The sequence below is a fragment of the Macrobrachium nipponense genome, chromosome 16 (assembly GCF_015104395.2).
Source record: "Macrobrachium nipponense isolate FS-2020 chromosome 16, ASM1510439v2, whole genome shotgun sequence".
Taxonomy (NCBI): Eukaryota; Metazoa; Arthropoda; class Malacostraca; order Decapoda; family Palaemonidae; genus Macrobrachium; species Macrobrachium nipponense.
The window spans coordinates 22,145,504-22,167,283 of NC_087209.1; the positions used below are offsets into that span (position 1 = coordinate 22,145,504).

The 21,780-nt window shown below is 37.0% G+C and overlaps 1 protein-coding gene across 1 annotated transcript; it reads left to right on the forward strand.

Annotated features, from left to right (window-relative positions):
* The first annotated feature begins 3,147 nt into the window (after positions 1-3,147).
* LOC135195609 (putative 2'-deoxynucleoside 5'-phosphate N-hydrolase 1) lies at positions 3,148-21,721 on the forward strand. The gene is made up of 5 exons (XM_064221935.1): positions 3,148-3,448; positions 10,586-10,756; positions 12,794-12,856; positions 15,978-16,088; positions 21,018-21,721. Exons 2-5 carry the CDS (start codon positions 10,597-10,599, stop codon positions 21,176-21,178), a joined length of 495 nt encoding a protein of 164 aa, XP_064078005.1. The 5' UTR covers positions 3,148-3,448; positions 10,586-10,596; the 3' UTR covers positions 21,179-21,721.
* The last annotated feature ends 59 nt before the right edge of the window (positions 21,722-21,780 follow it).

The window sequence follows — 21,780 nt, forward strand, 5'->3', positions numbered from 1 at the left end:
GTTTAATTAGTACTAATTTTTGTGTGTTATGTAAGGAGTTGCAATAGCGTAGTACAGGTTTTATGTTTAGAATAATATAAGCAACTTCTCTCAAGATCGAAGTTAAACGAAGGCAGATTCAATTACTCGGCAAACTGATATTTTATGATTCCATGGCGTTTGTTTAAAATAAATTCCAAAAACAGGAAGCTTCAAGATATATATATATATATATATATATATATATATATATATATATGTGTGTGTGTGTGTATTATATATAATATATATATAAAATATATATATATATAATATATAGTTCATTTTCTGGTTTTACTGTGAGGCGTCCATTTTGTCAATCTACGTCGAAAGGCCTACCCATGGGCCTACGATTCAGAGCTGACCGTTCTACGATCCTCGCTTCCCGTGCCTCAAAATAACCGGTTTTGGGAATAGGGTTCACATCTTGAATTCCTCGAAGTGGTTGCAAAGTTTCGACTTTGGCAATGACTCGGAAGGTCGAGTGTATATATATATATATATATATATATATATATATATATATATATATATTATATATATATATATATATATATGTATATTATTACAAAAGCCCATCTTTAAACGTCTCTGAAATTCATATTTTAATTTAGGAAACAATTAATAAATATATATATATATATATATATATATATATATATATATATATATATATACTATATATATTTGTATGTATATGAAGGGATTGCTTAGCCAGCTGCCCACGTATAAATGAAGTTACAAAGGTGATGGCAAGTGCCAGAAATAATGTAGAGCTGCTATTGACACAAGGAACAGAGTATGTGTGGAGTAAGGAGAGTTGAGAGGGGACAGAGTGACGGTAAAACTTTAAGTGAAAGACGTATTAGTGTTGGGCTCATGCCGCTCAACCTTGATTCAATACGTAGTTCGAGGATGAACGGGAAAGTGATTGTTTTGTTTTTCTGCAGGTGCCTTCTATACTAGGAAGCGGTGTATTATATATATATATATATATATATATATATATATATATATATATATTTATATAATATATATATATATATATATATATATATATATATATGTGTGTGTGTGTGTGTGTGTGTGTGTGTGTGTGTATGTATGTATATGCATGAATATTTGCTTGCAAAATATTGTACATTATTCTATTAAATAACATTGATGTCATTATAGAGGGCCACGGCCTGTTCGTATAACGATATGCCGCGTAGAGATACAAATATTTTTCTCTTTAGGCTTTTGAGTATTAATCCTCCTCATTATATAACGCCAGAACGAACAGACTGTTTATGATCTCTTTACTATTAAAGCAATGACTCTCAGTGTCAGAACTCATTTGATAAGTTCACATCCTTTGTTTGGAATGTGACCAGACCATATTATCATCCCCTCGTATCGATGTTCTTGAGAGCAAAGATAACCCTTTCCCTCTGGTAAGATAATCAGAATCCCAATATGGTAGATGTGACTAGATTTTCTAAGCGCTGAATAGTATTTGTTGGTCTAAGTGCCTCACATCCGTCCATTCCATTATAACATAATGATAGGACTCAGCAGGAGAGATTTGTAAGTGGTTAAGTAAAAAATTTGTAATTTATTCCTCTAGGTATTTATATAAGGTGGGAAGGGGTTATCGCCAGCCGGCCCACAATGATAAACGATACGTCTGAAAGATATGGTAATTTTTCTCACACATTTATGATGACTGTGTAAATTTAAATCACTGTAAACGATAAGCTAACTCCTCCCCCCCCCTTTTTTTTATCGAGATTGACAAAACTATGACCAATTTGGAAAATCATCGTTCGGCGCCGCAGAAAACAACCCAAGACCTAAAGATATTACGGTACTAGATTTATGTTGCACTGATTACTTTTATTTAATAGGTGCTTCGGTCATTTATATGTGCATCAATTTGAAGTTAATTTTTTTTCGGTATTAGTGCGTATGCGTAAATACTCTTGGAGATTACAATATATGTATATATATATATATTCCTATATAATATTATCTATATATATATATATATATATATATATATAGATATATATATATATTATATATATAGAGAGAGGAGAGAGAGAGAGAGATGAGAGAGACGAGAGAGAGAGAGGAGTTACATAACTCGTACTAAAGATCACTCTGAAAATTGCTATAAATGAGTTTCTGTATACGTGAGAGCGCAAATACTATAAACGAGTATGCGACCGTGAACCAGGATTATCAGACGTAGGTGAATAAAGCTAATTATCGGACAGAGGGGAACCACGGCATTAGATTTATAGGATGCCGTGTAGGTAATTCACCATGACTATTAATGTTTATGACTTTTGACAACGAGCGATTTCCTTTACAAGGGCGCCCTGCGAGAGGCAGAGAGGTAGATATTCAGATTTTAGTATGAATTTTGTGTGGTCCAGGTGACAAATCACTGCTAGACTGAGGAAAATGAATTGCTTTGCTTGGTTGTTAAGAACTGGGAGTGGAGGCTCTGGGTAATCAGCCACTCTTGATTTATCAAAAGTACCAAAGAAATGTGAGGGGGGAACCAATATTCGGTGCAGTTCGTATTTTCTTTTCTAAAGAATTCCTTAATCAAGAATTTCAGCACCTGAACGTTGCTTCTTCTCCTGAATGGCTAAAACAAGGTCGATATTTGGTTACAATAATGTTGTTCCTGCGGGAAACGAGTGGTTAAACAGTGCTTGACCCTGGAAAAGACGAATATGTTTATTTTTTTTTTAAATAATAATCTTTAAGCTGCGGCGAAAAACTAGGGTGACTGTGGGCATTGTCGCATCAGTCCGTTCTCTTGCAGCATTGTCAGTCTATGTAGTCTTAAACACGTAAACTTGACAACCTGTAAGGAATAATTGAAGGATTTTCAGAATTTCGAAATTAATTATTGCATTTTAGGCTACACAATGAAAAGCAAATCCTTAACCCTCAGAAACGTAATTCTATTCGAGTTGCACGTGAACACTGGAAGTTGAATTTATTTAACAAAATTTCGCATTGTGTTTAAACAACATATATAATATGGTCATTTGTATATTCAACAGGAGTAGGTACTGTTTACATGAGTTATGATGTTCCTATTTCCACATCTGCATCTGCAAGTACGATTAATATACTCAGTGACCTTTGTGTAACATGAATGTAAGATATTTTTGGTAACACTGCGTGACGAAGTAGTCCAGTGCCCATAGGACTAAGGACAGGTTGCGCTGATAATTGTTAAGTGGTTGGTTGGTGGACCTGACAACCCGGGTCTGGCAGCCATACACCCATACACTTATTTCTCTCTTTCTCAGCCAACCAACAGACGAGTGTTAAGCGTCGTAAAGTTGCAAACCCGCCAGTTTTGACCACCGAACTTAAACATTCTTCAAGATCTGCTCAGGTTACATTTAAAAGATAAGACAGGGTAAGGCCTTTCTCAAAGAATGTTGCGAAAGAATGAAAATACTTATCGAAACTTTGACAATTTGATATTGATTTCTACTTACCTAGATTACTACTATATAACGACTGGCTCCATCCCCAGTAACTTATACCAGATATCGTAGATTTAAAGTAGTGCTTCAGTAATAGGTTTCATTAGCCTAAATTTTTCTTAGGGTAAGGTTATGAACTTTTTCCTTTATGACATGCCAGTTTATCCAGGTCTGTACTGTCCGAGAAGATCCGTCACCCGAAAAAAAAAAAAAAAGGACGCTGCCTACCCTTCTCATGCGGAAGAAAAATAGGCTGTAGGCCTACTTTGATGAAATAATCTTTGACAGAGTATCTTACACCTAGTAGTATATTAGATCCTTGGCAAAGATAGTCTAGTCTCTAGAGTTAGCTACCATCTTATTTACCTACCTAGTAGTGTAGTTGGTAGATCTAGGGTACTTATCCGCGGCAGCCTAGACTATGGCAGTTGTGGTTTTTCTATGCAGTTTTACCTACTGAACAAGAATTTTAAGTAATATTTATTCGGACGACTATAATTAACCCCCAGGGTCCAGTACTAAACACGGCGAAATACATTGGACGCCTCAATCCCTAGTGGATGTCATATCCGCGGTTACATTCCTTGCAGTCCGTGCGGACTGCTTCTGTAGAAATACCAATAAGGCCTGTGTAGGCTAGAATGGGTACTTTTTACTTAAACCTTAATTGCATTCTTGAGTTGAAACTAATTTTATTGTTTATTAGGGTAAATGACCGAACAACTACATTGTTGCCACTTCCCTAAAAAGTGCTTGAACTATACCATTATTTCGCAATTTAGGAGAAAACATAATTCGAGAGGAATATAGAGGTTTCGGTGTGCTCCCAGGATGGGCCACAACTCTTGACTGATGCTCATGGGAGTCTATTCAAGTGCTTTTTCAGGAAGGTGGCCGCATTCCGGGGTTGGTGGCCGCTTTGTTGCCACTCGGTCATTTACCCTAATGTGTGCTTTGAAAGTTATTGCCATTCATTAAGAGATAAGACCTACTACTAAAACCTTGCCTCCCCTTGTATGTTACAGTTATGGAGAACCATGGAGAAAAAGTGTTTGTTGGTGGGGGAAAACAGAAAATGAATAAAATATCCCCACACTCCTCTTCCACCTAACCTAACTTTTGCACTGGGTCTTTATCTGACTAGGAGGGGTCAAGTGCAGGTTTGCCATGCCCAGGACTGGTAAAAGTAAAAACAGTCTAAAACTTATTTTCAAGATACCTGTGTGAATTAAAACAACCAGTGTTATTTTCATGATGGTTAACCTAATATACTTTTGATGTGAAAATTAAATTTTAGGTTATAGCAGTGCCCAGGTCTAATAATTGAAAAGTAACAGTATGGCAGGTAACTAATATGAATGGTTTCATCAGCTGAACTTGGACGTTTACTCTTATAGTACAGTAATGTAATGAATGAGTAAAGTTTTGGTGTCATTTTACAAGCCACTACATTTGGAATTTGCCTGAAGCTATATGAATCTGCAGTATGGTCCTCCGAAAGTTATGTTAATTTAAGGTGTAACCCCTTTTAGCAAAGTTTAGGAGAGTTCAAGGTAGGATGAAGACAATCCCCCTTACCCCCAGTGAGTTGTAAATTTCATATTTGGCAGTTTTGTAAAAATTTATTTTGGGGCAGCCATTCTGCTTGTTTCCAGAGGAATAGCTAAACCTTGGTTTACTTAAGTTAACTTCTGAAACTAGATGCTCTTACTTGGCACAGTAAAACATAAATTTTTGCTCAAGATTTGCAAGCATGTGTACTCCCAGTTTTGGATGGGTCAAAATTGGGATAATTTTGCATCAGTAGGGTAAGCTTGGAGTGGATTAATGCAAACTATTTTTCTTAAGGTCATAACCATGATATGGCAGATTGAGACACAGGATCAGAGTCTATTACAAAACTAGGTCAGTTTTTAAAAATCAGAAGTATAAAAAGATATGTAAATATTTCATACCTAGAGTGTAGACTAGTCTACTTAGAAAATTATGCCAACATTGACATGTCACTTGAATATGTCATAACTGTTATTTAGTTGGCATGGCAAACCTCAGAATTAGGCATTGCACCGTAGAGTATAGTGTTATTATTGAAGGTGGTAAAAGGACAATGACAGACAAGGTACCCATGAATTACTTTAAATCATGAATAGTTAAGATGTGTTGCCCTTTCTAAAAGTGGTTTTATGGGTTTTATGGAAAAATTACAGAATCAGATTATGCCATGTGGCCCATGTCCAAGCATAGGACTTTGAACACCACAGGACTTGAGTATTGATACACACAGTATAAGGCTGCAGTTATATCTGTTATTAGACCCTCCTAATTTAAATTTGTTTTAATATACCATACCAACAATGGACAATGCTGATCTTTGCTGTGTGTTCACTGTCTTTTTTATATTAATGCTCTACCTGTGCTGCATTGGGCAGCTTATCATTCATTTTTCAGATTCATATGGGACTGTTTGTCAGTTATATTCTCAAAACAAATATCTGTCATCAGGGAAACTTAGGTATGGTGAGAAACTTGAGTACATGGGGTTAATAAGTTGTGCATGACTTGAAGTATGCTATTTACAAAAGTGAATGTGAGGAGTTAGTCAAGATTGCTTAGTGCTCTATATTTCTCTCTAGCTGTATCATTTATATTAGCTTTCTCAAATAAATCTTCTTTTATTCATATCTTGTTCATCCAAAATTGTTTGGAACGGTTACTTGTATATTCTGAATATTATGTATATGGTTGCAGAGTTTGTATGCATATGTAATGTAATTGTTAGTAAAAACAGCACAGTATTTGTGCTTATTTCTTTTTGTTTATTGCATTTTGTGTATTATCACACAGACAAATTTTTGTATAAGTAACTAACCAAATAATTACATAGCTATTAGCTTGTTACACGGCAGCTCAAAATTTGAAAATTGTGGTAGAGCTCTTTTGCTTTTGGTGTAGGTAACTAGCCCCGGCCACTTCCTTGGAAGAATTTGTTTCTGCTGTCAGCGACTAAACATTGGTTGTAGAGTAGCACTTTGGATTCTTTTTTCACTTGATGGTTGTGATTTTTGCTTCATTTGGTGAAGCATTCTGTGCTTTTGGTAGCACATTAATCTTAATGAGCTGAGTTGGCTTTTTCGATTGTGACTTGATTTTTGACTTAGTATATCAGACTAGCTTGTCAGGTTCAGGCATTGCAGTAAAGGCACAAGACCAGACTTACACCTGTTGAATATGACAATCATACAATTTGTTGTTCTTGTAGAGAGCAAGTTTGCTCACAAGACCTTAATTGTGTAAAATGCAAAGACTGGGATAAGGGTAAATGAAAAGTTTTACATGCTCCTTTAGATCAACTTCAGCGTGAGAGACAGAGGAAAGCGGCTGAAATGTCCAGTGTACGAGTGCCCTATTTCCATAGGCTCACCTGTGTCGGAAGATTCACTTACTTCAGTACTCCTGCCAGTAGTCGAGCGTTTGACGCCCCAGGTAGGGCATCTATTCTCCGACCTGACGAGTGCGGACTTACCTGTCATTGAGGACTCATTTTTAACTCCAGTCCAACATCATTTAGACAGTATTTTAAACCTTCTTCAGAAACCTCCTTCAGTGTCGCCGGATCCTCCAGACCTGGCTACGCCTTCTATTTCTTTAGATGAAGAACCCTTAGATCAGGAACAACCGACTTTGCATTATTTGGCACTACTGTGATCCTTATTGGTCCACTACCCAACCGTTTCTTCAGCAGCCCCTACGTCTCCAGGTTCTGTCGATAACCGGTGACTGCCTGTATATGTATGTTGTATGCCAACGGAGAAACTCCTTCCTTTGGGAGTCTCTGCCTCCTCATAAGGGGACTTCTCCAGTCTAATTGACGCATGTTGTTCAGTGTTCTCCTCTGCCAGGATTTTGTTTACAGCCTTAGAATTAGACCATCTTATTTAGGATGTTTTCAAGGTCTTCAAATTCCTGAGCTTTCTGCACTGGACCATGGAGGCTTTGGCCAAGAAAATTGAAGACTGCCTCGCCCTTCAGGAGAACTTCTCTACTAACTGGCTGGTGACTGAAAAAAAAGAGGTTCATTCATCACAAAAGTGCTTACTCCCTCTCAGAGGTTGTCCCTCCTAGTCACTCCCTTGGATCGTACAAGTTTGTTTCCACAAGTGTCTTCCATAAAGGCAAGAGTTATGTTAAAAAATGTTCATTTAATAATTTCATTAGCGATTTATATTTATTTCTCATTGTTTTCTGTATGTAAAACGGTTTATTCCATATTAAATGTATTTTTGTTAATATTTTGGGGTGTCTGGCATGCATTAATTGTATACTATTTACATTATTCCTTATGGGGATTATTGTTTCGGATTTCATACGTTTTGGACTTCGTTGGAAGTTCTGGAATGTATTAAGTACGAAAACTGAGGTTCCAGTGTAAGTATTTTTAGTGGGTTTTTCGTTAGTTTGAACCAACAAAATAGGCTGTTTTAAGAGTTTTTGTAGGAGTTCCAAGTTTTGGCGGATTCTAGTTATTCGCAAGCGGTTCTGGAACGCATCCCCCATGAATACAGGGGGTCCACTGTATTCGCGGGTTTTAGCTATTAGAGGGGGTCTGGTATGCATTCCCCGCAAATAATTAGGGTCCACTGTATATATGTAATTATATATTTTTGGACTGTAAGCTTTGGCAACCTGCGATTTATGTACTCCTACGTTACAAAGCTCCCACTAAAGTGGGGGCGACCCGTGGCTATACCACCAGGCCACTACAAGTTGAGAGGAGCTCAGATCAGAGGCAGTATCTACCTGCTGTAGCTTCCTCATGAGATAAGGTTACAACAAGCATTTCACAATGCTAGTCGAGTGTTTTTTGAGTAGTACATGCCCCCGTATCTTCCTGCTTATCAATGTGGGATTAAACTATGTAATTATAGTATGAAATTTATAATTTAAAATAAAAGTTTTATATGTATATACTTACCAAGTAATTACATGATCAGAGCCCTCCCTCCTCCCATCTCATGGACATAGGGCACAAACAAATTGAGCTTTTTAGCTGTTGTACCTATTCTTCCCTGAAAGTGGGCGGGGCTAGTTACCTACACCAAAAACTTAGAGCAGTACTGTGATATTCAATTTTTGAGCTGCCATGTAAGTAGAAACTAAGAGCTTTGTAATTATTTGATAAGTATATATAAAGTCTATTTTATTATGGAAATGTCATATATTTTGAAATTTATTGTAGCATAAACTGTTTACTTACTGTACTGAACTTTCAAAATTTACTGAGTATTTAGCTCTAGCCTCTAGAGCTGAAAACTCAGTAATGAGACATTTTCCTGTAATAAACACCTAAAACCACCAAGGGTTTTGTTGTTAAATGATTCATTTGTAATGCTTTTGTTTTTGGTGTGATATATCACTTTTTAAAATTACATTACCGTACACCACTATTTTGTTTGTTATAATTATTACTAATTTTTGTACCTATTATTGTTGTTATGATTCATACTATTGTTGCATAAATTGGCCACAAACCTTGGAGACCATGAATTTCTCCAAACTTTTTCACTCAAAAAATTATATGGAGATGGTCAAACTAGAAAATGAGGCTGATAAAGCAGTCAAAGCTGCAACTACTACTATGATGACATCATGTGTAGATATTACTATAGTCAATGAATACTATATGGAATAATGAATGTGAATTAATGAATCAAAACAGATCAGGCCCAATGTTGGAATTTATCATAAAAGGAATGACAGAAAATATTGCAATGGTATGCTGGATCATTAAATATTAGTATATCACAAGCAATTTTGTTATTGCCAATTTGCAAGGTTGGAACTGTAGCCATGAGAACAAACTATAGCAACCACTTAAAAGGTTTCTTTTCTTCAAATTAAGTGAACAGTAGTAGGAAAAAATTCCAGAAGGAAGTTCCCACAGAATAGATGGTTTATAAAGAAGGAAACAGATAAGTGATTTCATAGAGTTGGAAAAACAAGAAAATGATTATTAAAGTTGCATCGTTTAAATACAATGCTATTGTAGGGTTTAAACTGAGTTCTGGTACTTATAACAGTGAAAGAGTGACATAGGTTTCAAAACATAACCCAGAACACCAAGCAGTATAGATCTAGGCTTACAAAAGTCCTAGCAACCCCAGCACTTGTTTCTAGTCAACATCATTATAATTTCTAAGTCCTGGTTCTCTCGGTAGAGGGTGGGACATGAAATAATTTTTATTCACATTTTTTCATGTGTACTTCCTGCTTGAAATTCCATCTGGTCCAGGTGATCATTTATCAGTGGTGGATCCAGGATTTAGGAAAGAGGGATCTGTTTGTTAAAGTAAAGGACGGTAAGACTAAGCTAGGGTGTCTGGGATGAGTGGTAACTTCCCCAGCGGGGTGTGGGCAGAGCCCTGGGAGCAGAACACTTTACTATAATATTTCATAAGCATTTTGGGGCAAGTTTTGGTACTTTTATTGTGGTTAATATGAAAAACCTGTAACCAATAATTCTTGTTAGGTGGAAACATTGACTGTTTTACGCATCTGTTTCAAGATTCTCTCTCTCTTTCTGTTGCAACTTACATATTTTGTTACATTACTTTCCACAATTATACCTGCTGATCTGGTCTTCTTCCTTTCTTGTATTCTTAGTCCCTCTGGACCCTCTCACCCCATTGTTTCATTTATACCCTTCCTCCAAAATTTTCCAGGTCTGGCTACTTCTTTTCATCTCCCCTTTTCATAACACTGCCCAAATATGTCAGAGATCTCTGTCCAGTTTTCAAGCTTTGGAACACTGCATATCTTAGCAGCATCCTCATTTGTCATTTGTAACACATATAGTGCATAGTGTGTAGCCTAACAGTTCTTTGATATGAACATAACTTTTAACATTGTTGCAATGAATGCATATGTAAACTAAGATGTGTATAGTGAAGTGTTAACATTACTATGAAATAAAGAATGTTGTAAAATTGTCTTTTGTATATTTGCTGATACAAAATACTTATGTGAACCAGTATAGTGATTATTGTATTATGTATTTATATTACTTGCAGGGCAATAGAAAATGGCAACTCATCGCAAGATATATTTTTGTGGAAGTATTAGGGCTGGTCGTGATGATGTTGATCTTTATGGCCGCATTGTTGAAATGCTGAAAAAGTATGGTACAGTCTTAACACCATTTGTTGCAGACCCAAATGTTACACATTTAGGAAGTAATGAAGGTCAGTATATGAAAGGAATTTTTAAAAACAAGTGTGCTGAAGATTGTTGTGTACACAGCAGTTTTTATAGATTTTATTTAAAAACAATTTTCCTTTTAATTGTGGCTTATGTTTTAGTTTATTTTCCCTCAGTTTGATATATGTATTGTATTCTATTACTTTATTAAACTTAGTTTTGATCTCTGGGAAAACAGGTCATACCAAGGAGATTTGAAAGGTCATTTATTCATCTTTTAGGTATAGTTTCCTAAACTATATATAATGGGAGTTTTCTGTAACTAGAATTTATCAACAAAAAACTGTACACTATTTCACATTGTTTTAGATGCCTCTCAACTTGTATGTATATGTATCAGAGCTAAGTTTGAAGATTGAATATAAAATAAAAAATAGTGTGAAAGGGATCAAAATTTCAGATAAACAGAATATTTCTTGGGCTTTAGGACATCTCTGATGAGTAGCACACTAAACTTATATCATCATAGGGAATCACCTCATTGGACATCTCTTCTGTTGGAAATGCACATTCGTTTGGCAGCGCAAGGACATCTCTGTTTACAGTGCAATACTTTTTGACAGTGCACAAGTTGACAGTAGGATATTTAGAGCATATTTGCATAGAGCAAATTATCATAGGACATTCCTTTGGGTTATCCTATTGTCTCCTCAGTCTACTTGGAGAAGACCCATGTTAGACATTTTTATGGTACACGGTTGAAGAGGAAGCTAAGAGGTCTACTGTTCGAGGTCCCAGATTTGTTTGCTGGGGCAGAGGACTCCCTTCTGCATGCTGGGAACAACCTGGGAGGTTATGCATTTTCTCTGTTTTGCCTGTTCCATTGTGTCCTGGAGTAATGGGTTCCAGAGTCTTACGATCACCCTAGTAGCTCCTTATGACCCCAAGCTGAGTGGCCGAGAGATGTTCCACCATAGCAGTCTTCTCCGCCAGTCTCGTGCAGAGAGATACCACCAATCAGTAGGATCTTTATCTGTTCATGTCTGGAGTCTGTCCAGTATCTCTTTTGAGCAAGAGATCTTTCTTGCAGAGCAGCGACTTGGATATAAAGCTACCTCAGAGGATCTTCATCAGCCATATACAAAATGAGCCGTCTGCTGCTGTGATTGGTGTCATTAAAGGGATTTCTCTTCACTCAAGAGTTTCTGTTCAGTAGTTAAAAGGTCTTTTGGATCTTTTTCAGAACAGGAAATTCTCTGTTTATTCTGGTGAGGGGCTGCAAGGTTGACTTGTGATTAGTTCACCTGAAGGATGTGGACATCACTTCACCCTGGCAATTCTCTGTGTGATTCAAGAGCTTTGAGCAGTTTTGTTCACCTAGGAAACTCAGACCTCCTACATGGACACCTTACTCTGGTACTGAGTACTAGTCTCACTCGAACTCCTTACAGTGTTTAGTTTATTACATATCAGCAACCTTCAAGAGTTTCTGATTTGACCTGTCAAAGCACTGCTGTTACCTGAAGGACTCGTTGCCTAGAGCTTAGGAGTCATAGACTTTAATACAAGCCAGGTCATGAAAGAGATGTCCTAGAATACCCTTTCGTTTAACTACACGAGTGGTTAATCACCGAGCCATTTAGTATCCCCTGTCAGGGATATTCCCAAAGTAGCATGAATTGGATATTAAACATTTGTAGCATAATGATTGTATATAAATCATGGTGATGTGATAAAACAATTCTTGTATGTATATACATATATATTTATATTATATATCTGTCTGGCTGTCTCTGGGTGAGGACTAAACATGTCAAAAGATGTAATGATACATATGGTGCCTATGAAAGCCCCTACCCACAGAAATAAAGGTTTTCTTGAATTATGAGCATCAAGATAAGAATTTGTGTTCTTTATTTTATAGAGAACCTATCAAAATCTTTTACAGTACATGCAAAAATTGATTAGAGAAAAAAGTGAACTGCCTCTTTATACTTAGCTTTGTTAGTAAACCCTGTTTTTTTTTTATGAAGCCCTTTACTTTTTTTTTCTTATAAAGTACTACTTTTCAACCTTTACAGGTGAGGCAAAAACTGACCCAGAGATACATGATAGGGATATACGACTCTTGACAGAATGTGATGGTAAGTATTTTGCGCAATTCTTTTTTTCTTCAGGGTTGAAGAAAGTTCTGTCAAAAATTTGTAATAACATCAGTATGAATAATTCTGGGTAGGATCAAGTTAGTTATACGCTGTTTTGGAAGTTGTATGTGTACAGTGGTACCTCGTTTGTTGAACGTTTCTAATGTTGAACTTTGTTTTTCGAACAAAATTTTAAGAGAAAATTTTGTATCGTTTGTCGAACAAATGCTTGTACTTTGAACTGACTGATTATCTAGTTTATACTTGTATTCGATGGTCTACTAGGTCTTACAAGTTAAACTGTATTAATTTTTTTCCATTTACAATCTTAGTTTAATCACAACCATATTTGACAAACTTAATAAAATTATAAGGCATTTAATATAAAATTTAGCTTTCAATATAACATTTAGCATAAAAGATGTATAAAATTGGTCATAACAGCTGACTTGACTGAATGAGGGAACGTTGATATGTTGAGGAGAGAAGGGGAAGAGAGTTAAAATATTACTGTATGTATGTAAAAGCAATAACAATTCACATAAAAAGGTAATTACCCATGAACACAATCAAATGCAATACAGAAAAAAAAGTCTTAATTGAGCCAGTGTTTGGTGCGCCGAGTGAGAGTCTAGTTGAACAGTATTAACAAAATAGTAAATGAAAGAACAAAGCTTTTCACAAAATTGAGCATAAATGATTAACAAAATCATTCATCATTCTGGTGATACACAGCTAACTTGAGGTAGAGAGAAGGATCGTTTATATTTTTGAGGAATAATGAATGAATGATTTTAAGTTATTGTGCGTCGTGGTATTGTTGAGGAGGGAAGAGACAGTAAAATCATTACTGTAATATGTATGTAAAAGCAGCACCAATTCACTTAAAAAATAAAATGTTATTTCACAGTAAATTTAACACAATGATAAAGCATGAAAACAAAAATGAACAATGCAGTAAAAAAAGTTTGCTCGAGTCTGTGTTCGGGGCGCAGAGAGAGAGAGAGAGAGAGAGAGAGAGAGAGAGAGAGAGAGAGAGAGAGAGAGAGAGAGAGAGGGGGGCTCTGCTTCCCACGGACTTTCAGCTGGGCTGGGTTGATTATTCACCCATTTCTTTCACTTTCAGATCGAAATTGCTGTTATTGTTACGGTAAAGTACCAACCTAGTGACAATTCCTTTTTACAATTTTTTACTACTGTAAAAGTAACTTAGCTCTGTAATAAACAAACAGGCGCCACTTTCAGCTTGTGTGCCTTCCATTGTTTGTTTATATGGCTTCCTTGTGAAAAGTTATTTTATCTCTTTCATTTTCTTGCATTCTTAACTTATTACTTATTTGTTTGCAAAATCCTCATGTTAGTTTTAAAAGTCTCCCGTTTGCCACAATAAGTTGATGTATTGTGGCACAATTAATCTCTTTTGTGCCCTTCCGATCCAAGTGTAAACACGCACACTCTTCTGATCCAAGTGTAAACTCACTCACTCTCTCTCTCTCTCTCTCTCTCTCTCTCTCTCTCTCTCTCTCTCTCGCCGAACCCTCCCTCCTGTCTCCCCTCCTGCCAGTCTTCCGTCTCCCCCCCCAGTCCTCTCTCGTCTCTCTCTCTCTCTCTCTCTCTCTCTCTGACACACACTATCGATTCCTTTTATTATCTTTGTACCTAATTTTACTTCATATAACGTACTGTTTCATTACTTTACACTCTTATTTTAACTTTGGAACACATTAATAATAGAAAGATGTGAAAAGGGGGACTTTTTGGGTTGGCTGGAACGAATTATCCCGATTCCCTTTATTTCTTATGGGGATATTTGTTTCATATTTCGAACAAATCGTACTTCGAACAGCCTTCTGGAATGGATTAAGTTCGAACTACTGTATGTGTGTAAATTAGCATATCTTGAAACATTGCTAAAAAAAAAAAAAAAAGTTTGGATTGGTTCATGGACAGTTTTGTTCATCACTTGTATGACACTGTGAACAACAAATTATAAAAAACTTAATTTAGGGAGATGTCTCATTTCCCCAGATTATATTCTCATCCACAATCACAGCATTTTCTTGTGGCAAATATTAGTTTTAGTCTTGGGAAGATTTGATTGGATTGTAGAATTGAGGGCAAAAGCAAAGTGCTGGAACCTGTGCTTAGCCTTAGAAGGAGGCTTTAATGAGGTTATTGCAGGTATTGTTGCAGTTCTTGCAGATATTCCTCAAAAATTCTTTACCAGGCTGAGAGGGCTAGTTATGTTGCTTGATGCAATTGAAAAAGATGCTTTTCTGAAGTTTTCCTTCAGAAAAGCATTATCCCTTTATCTAAGCTATCTTGAGTTATCACTCGCCTGCCTTGTGTCAAGTCTTTATTCAGCAGTGCTTTTACTTGGGCAATGGAGAGAGTATTTCTAACCCATTGTCACTTCAATAAATCAGCTCTTGGAGTTATGGCTTCAAATTTGGGTTTGACCTTAGTTGTTGAGTAGCCATGCTAAGCTCTTACAAACCTTTGTCGTGTGTTTGAGATTTAACCCTCAAGACTGTTGTCATGTAAGTTTTAGATTTAACCCTCATGACTGTGTTCTTGGTTGCCCTCACCTATTTTGAGTGTGTAGCATACTCCATGTTTCCATGGGAAACTTTTCATTCACGAAAAGTTTCCCACCATTCACTGGTCTTGGGGTAGTCTGTTTGTTCCAGATTTCATAGCCAAAACTCTGTTGTCTAGCTTGAATTACTTTTTTTCTTCTTCCTCTATGCCTGCTTTTCTTTTCTTTTTTCTATGCCTGCTTTTCTTTCTTGTTAATGCCACAGAGTACTTCAAATCTCTGTGCCAGTGACTGGTCGTTTTGATGCCAGATATTTCCCAATCAGTCTGTCAACACTTATCGAGTTATGGCTGTTATCAGTAAAAAACATACACCTAATTATTTTGTATATTAAGTAATTAACTTAATCTTAATTCTTTTTATAAGAAGCCCTATTGGCCATTCCTGTGAGAATTTAAGATTTCTAATTCTCTGGTCTTAACTAATTTTTTTTATTATTCATGTGTACAGGTTTAACTTTTTTTAACTGTATTTTTCACAAACAAGAAGTTGTGTATTGATTTTGCCAATTATACTTTACAGCTATTGTTGCTGAAGTTACCCAGCCATCATTGGGTGTTGGCTATGAAATAGGAAGGGGAGTAGCTATGCAAAAGAAAATCTTGTGTTTATATCGACCACAACCCAATAAAAGTGAGTAAAGTTTTGTTTAGTTTTCAGGAATAATTTCTTTCAGCACCTTGTAATCTAGCATCAATCTAGATTTCTGCCATTCTCTTTTTTTTTTTTATATGAATTTTGTTGATTTAACATAGAAAATTTAAATTTAAATTAGGGATTGTGAAATTTTTTCTGTGTCAACATCAGGAGTTTTCATGGAACAATTAGGCACTAAATAATGTAAAGCTCTTGAGAACCAAGGAAACATTCCACGTCGGAGGCTTGAGCTCTCTAGGAGAACTCGACTGCTCAAACCCCTTAATTAGCAAGGAAAGTTTTAGGAAGAGATGTCGATACCTTTAAGGCATAACACCAAACTCAGGGCCACCCTGTAGCCTCTAATGGCAGAAATGGACAAACGTTTCTTGTCTCTGAGGAAGGTTAAAAAGTCTATTCGCTGAATAGAGGTTGCAAGTGGAGAAAAACCCCGTTTACGACATCAATCACAGTAGATTGCCCATTTGCCTTGGTAAACCACGGAGATAGACTTTCTGAGACTGCTGGACATAAGCCCTGCTGTTCTCTGAGAAAAGCCTCTCGCTCGGAGGAGATACTTGATAGCCTCCAACCGTGAAGAGACAGGGATTCTACCGACTGGTGGAACCTTTCCGCATGGGGCTGACACAGGAGATGTCGCCAAGGGGGAATCTCCCTCGGAACCTCTGACAATGACGACAGCAGATCTGGGAACCATTCCGCCTGAGGCCACAGATGGGCTACCAGAGTCATCCTGAGACCCTGTGAACTCAGTTGCCTGTTCAGAACTTGACGGATCAAACAAAACGGAGGGAAGGCATACACCTCCAGGTTGTCCCAGGGATGTTGGAATGCATCCTCTGCCAATGCTAAAGGATCTGGGACCACTGAACATAATATCTCCAACTTCCTGTTGAAGAGAGTCGCAATAAGGTAGGGCATGGATCTCCCCCAAACTTGGAAAAAGCTTGTCTGCTACCACTTGATAAAGGGACCACTCTGTGCCTAGGATCTGATCCTGACGACTGAGTTTGTCTGCGACCACATTCAGTTTGCCTGGGATATACCTGGCTGAGAGCTCTATCGAATTGCTGACCGCCCATGAAGGTCTTCTCTCACTTCCAGAGACAGAGGAACCATTAACGGGTGAGTCCCCCGCCGGAGACCAGAATTCTCCCAGTCTCCGTTGCAGAGACCGAAGATGAAGATGCCCATGAGGGACCAGCTTCTCCAGGGAAGACAACACTCCCAGAAGAACCTGCCACTGATGAGCTGACTGATGTGGTTCCGATAGGAAGTAGCGCGCCACCACCCGCAACTTCTCCAATCTCTGATCCGACGGGAAAACTTTTGCCACTGTCATATCGATGACCATGCCCAGGTAGAGAATCCTTTGACTGGGTATGAGGTTCGACTTTTCCTGGTTGACTACAATGCCCAGTTCCAGACAGAACTGAAGGAGACGATCCCTGTCCTGCAGCAGCTTTTCCCTGGAAACTCCCAAGACCAACCAATCGTTGAGGTACCTCAGCAAACGGATACCCTAAGCATGGGCCCAACTTGACATAAGAGAGAAGACCCTTGTGAACACTTGAGGGGCTGTTGTCAGCCCGAAGCACAAGACTTTGAACTCAGACCTTTTCCCCAAGAGAGAAGCGAAGGACCTTCCTGGATGTTGGATGAACTGGGATTTGGAAGCATGCATCCCTTCAGTCTATTGACAGCATGAAGTCGCCTATAAAAGCAGCAGACAAGAGAAAAAAGGAGCTACTACTTGACCCCCCTGTAGGGGGATAGTGGCATCATTGGGCTTACTGCTTGGCACTGGAGGCATTTCTGAAGGGAATTTACAGTATGTATCCTTCTGCCCTCCAACCACATCCACATTTCACCTTTTTTTATTTAGCCTCCTTTCCCCACTTCCTGTCTTCCAACTTGCTATCTAACTTTAACTTCTTTTTGCAACTTTGGGGATTTCTCCCAGTTTAACCTGAAGACTCTTTTTGCGACTCTTTCCAGATCTCTATCGTGCTGTCCCAGTGCTTGCCACCAGTATCAGCATGGGGTCACTGATCCAGCAAAAAACTGTTTAAATATCTACCGTATATACTCGCGTATTATGCGACTTTTGAAACCATAAATTTGGAGCTCATTTTAAGGGGGTCGCATCTTACATGAGATATAAAATTCGAGTATTTTACAATCATTAGTATCATATGATAAAATACAAACATAATAGATATGCATCTTTTCCATGGATATTTTAAAAAGTCTTGTTTTACTTCACTGCATCCAATAATATTATATGTATTTTCATATTACTATTTGTTTGTATAATAACATACAAACATTGATAGCAATCAATGTTTTGTTTGGAAATCAGCTGGGGTGATTGCGAAGCAAGTCTGTTTTGCTGTGTTGAACTCAAATCAGAGCGTCTTTCTTGCCTCTTAGTTAGCGCTAATGAATCTCAAGATACTGTTTATATGAGACAAGGTTATTTTACGTTATACAAAGTGTTTTCAAGTGGAAATATCACTTGAAAACGTATCGTTTGTGAACGAAATTCAGTTAATTTTTTCGTTAGTAGATGGCGCTGAGGGCATGTTTGTTATGTAAACATAAATAAACATTCCGTTCGATATTTTCACTTAATCTCATCAGAATACTACGAGCTTTACGTATTTATCTTTTATTGGAGTGAAAACAGTAAAATGTGTTAAAATTTGCGAAAGTTTCATCCACGTTGCCAATGCACGATAATAGTCATAGCGTATCAACATTCTTTCCTAAATTTCGGCTAAAACTTACAGATTAAGTTTAGCAGGATATGCCCTTACCGATCTTTTATCCGTAAGGAGTAAGGCTATAATACTATTATCGTGCATCGGCAACAAGGACATAACTCCAGTAAACTTATGCCATCAAACACGACCGTAGATAAAATTATTTTAATCAAAATTTCAGGTCTAGAAAGAACACATTTTACTGTTGTTTTCACGCTGATGAAAGATAAGTAACGGGACGGTAAAGTTCGTACTATGATGAAATGAAGTGAAAATAGAGAACGGAATCATGTAACATTTTTACACAATAAACATGCCCACAACGCAATCTGTTAACAACAAAAATACTTTAGTTCACGAGACGTATTAAATTCATATTTCGACTTAAAAACACGTCGTATAATAACAAATTACTTTGTCTCATATAGGTAGAGTATCTAGATATTTTACGCTAACTAGAAGAAAGGCAATTCGCTCCGATGTGAGTTAAATGGTTAAATACGGAGAAAGAAACTCTTATTTGCCATCAGCTGATTTCCAAACAAAACACTGAATGCTTTGTTAGTATTTTATGATACAATAATATGAGAATACATACATTATTATTGGATACTGTAATGTATAACTTTTTAAAAGAATAAGAAAAGATGCATATTCATTGTGTATTTGTGTTGTAAAATATGTAGCCGTCAGCAGCCTGACATTGCTCAATTAGGTATGCCGATGTCGGTCTGAATCTGATTCCAGTTTCGTGTCAATTTTTTTGTTTCGCTGATATGTCATAGTCAGAATGCATTGAAACTCCAAAATTGGCTTTTATTAATAAATTACTAAATTACATCGTATATGTAGTATGCAGTATACTGAAGGCTAGGCTACTGTATTTGTATATATACGATACATGTACCATGATATCATCATCATCGTATAGGCGAGGCTAACTTGTTAAATGTTATTCAATTTCTCTTTGTACTGAATCATCATGCAAGCAAAAAGGCTCTTTTTATCGGATTGGTTGTTCACAGCAAATCAGCTGATCTGGCTGTATGCGTTTTCCAAACAAGTATATCATTACTACTGATATTTTTGCATTATCTTTTATTTTTTAAACAACTAGAAAATGTATCTAAGAGATGGAGGAAAAGGGGTTAGCCTAACTAAAAAATGGAATAGATGAAGAGGAGGAAAAGAGGTTAGCCTATTGTTAAATTTTGGTCTCGTAAATTTAACTCGCATGATACGTGATAACATTTTTTGAGGGTGAAAATTTGGGGGTCACATGATATGCGAGTATATACGGTAGATTAGACAGTTTTGGCAAAAACAAGCAACACACCCATGGAGCGACTGAAACTACAGGAAATAAGTTTCAAATACTCAAAGGCTGCCAATCTTAAACTAGTGTTGCTGAGCACCTTTTGGGCATTGTCTTGGCTGGATAGTCAAATTGACATTCCTCCTGAAGTTACAGCAAGTCTTCCCAATGGATAGTGGCTATAGGTGAGGGCCCTCATAGCTCCAGTGGGTAGGGACCTCTCTTACCTTATGACAAATATCCAGTGTTTGGGCCTACACCATCCTCAAGATGAAAGGCCATCCTCTTAATACAGTCCCATTGGTCGTCTCAGGAAAGTTAGTTGAACTTCAAAAGTAGCCTCATCACTGATTAACCTCACTTGATCCCACTGGCAAAAGTGTAGAGGGCAAACTTGAATGACATTTTTTCCCAGTTTGCTTCAGCAAAAGTAAAATTCTTTGGGCAGAGGCCAACCACAGCCATGACTGAGTCCTTATAATCCCTGTAAGCCCTCCCTGCAATCAAGGCACTGACAAGAACTACAGGATTTTCCTCTCAGCACTATCCATGAAGGAGGAATGGAGCAGGCATGATTGCTGAGTAGGACTACCATTTTTTCATCTTAAATCCTTAATCAATCTTGTGATTACGTGGCTGCTTCTGGGGAATTTATGTGGTACAGGGCATGCCCAATGAGGGCCTTAGAGACATTCCCAATTACACCAACTCATGTCGGTCAAGACTATCTTTAGAAATAAGGCACTATAATGTTGTTAATGGGATATTATAATTAAAATCATTATCTGAATTAAAATATTTTCTGAATTAAAATATATTTTGCAGGACTGTCGGCAATGATTCGTGGAGCAGAGAAAGAAGGGTTGTTTGTAACTGAAGATTATGAAGAAGAGAATCTCCCTTCCATACTAGACAATTTCTTCAAAAAAGTTGACCAGAGGAAAAGAAAGGATAGTCTGGACTGGAAAAGTTATGAGCCAATGTAAGATTAAAGTTGCTAATGTTACAATAAGATTAAAGTTGGCTACACTATAATTTTTATTCATAGAACATATGCATTTATTTTATACAACTTCAATGTCATGTGATTGTAACTGAACTTTTTTCGATGTATGATGACCACTATTTTTATACAGCTATTGACCTGGCTATACAAGCCTTTGAAATTTTACAGAAATTTATAGCACAACCAATTTTAAACCAAGTTTTAAAAATCTGTATTCTATATTCCATATGGAAGTCTGGAGAAAGTGGCTTGGAACCGCAGTCTGTGACATTCCATTTATTCTATATGTATAATGGTCACTTACTTTGGAAAAGAAATATATCAAGTGGTACTCAACGCGTGGTTAAAAGATAAGAAAACTCGCCCAAGGGTGATATACCAAGTCTTCTTTCCTGCATCATTTAAATTCCACGTAGTACACTACTCCTTCCTCCTCCATTTGGTTTTTGGGACTTAAAAGATGTGTATACAATCTTTTCTTTCTACAATACTCATGGTTTTCTGTAATAAACAATACTGCATACCATATAATTTTTTTTACCTTCCTATATAGTAAATTTACATAAAAAATGTGAAAAGGGT

What these genes read in the sequence shown, in the direction of transcription:
- LOC135195609 (XM_064221935.1), top strand. Translation starts at nt 10,597, where the DNA reads ATGGCAACTCATCGCAAGATATATTTTTGTGGAAGTATTAGGGCTGGT. An exon ending in ACTCTTGACAGAATGTGATG is followed by an intron (nt 12,857 to 15,977) that starts GTAAGTATTTTG and finishes TATACTTTACAG; the next exon opens with CTATTGTTGCTGAAGTTACC. An exon ending in TCGACCACAACCCAATAAAA is followed by an intron (nt 16,089 to 21,017) that starts GTGAGTAAAGTT and finishes TATATTTTGCAG; the next exon opens with GACTGTCGGCAATGATTCGT.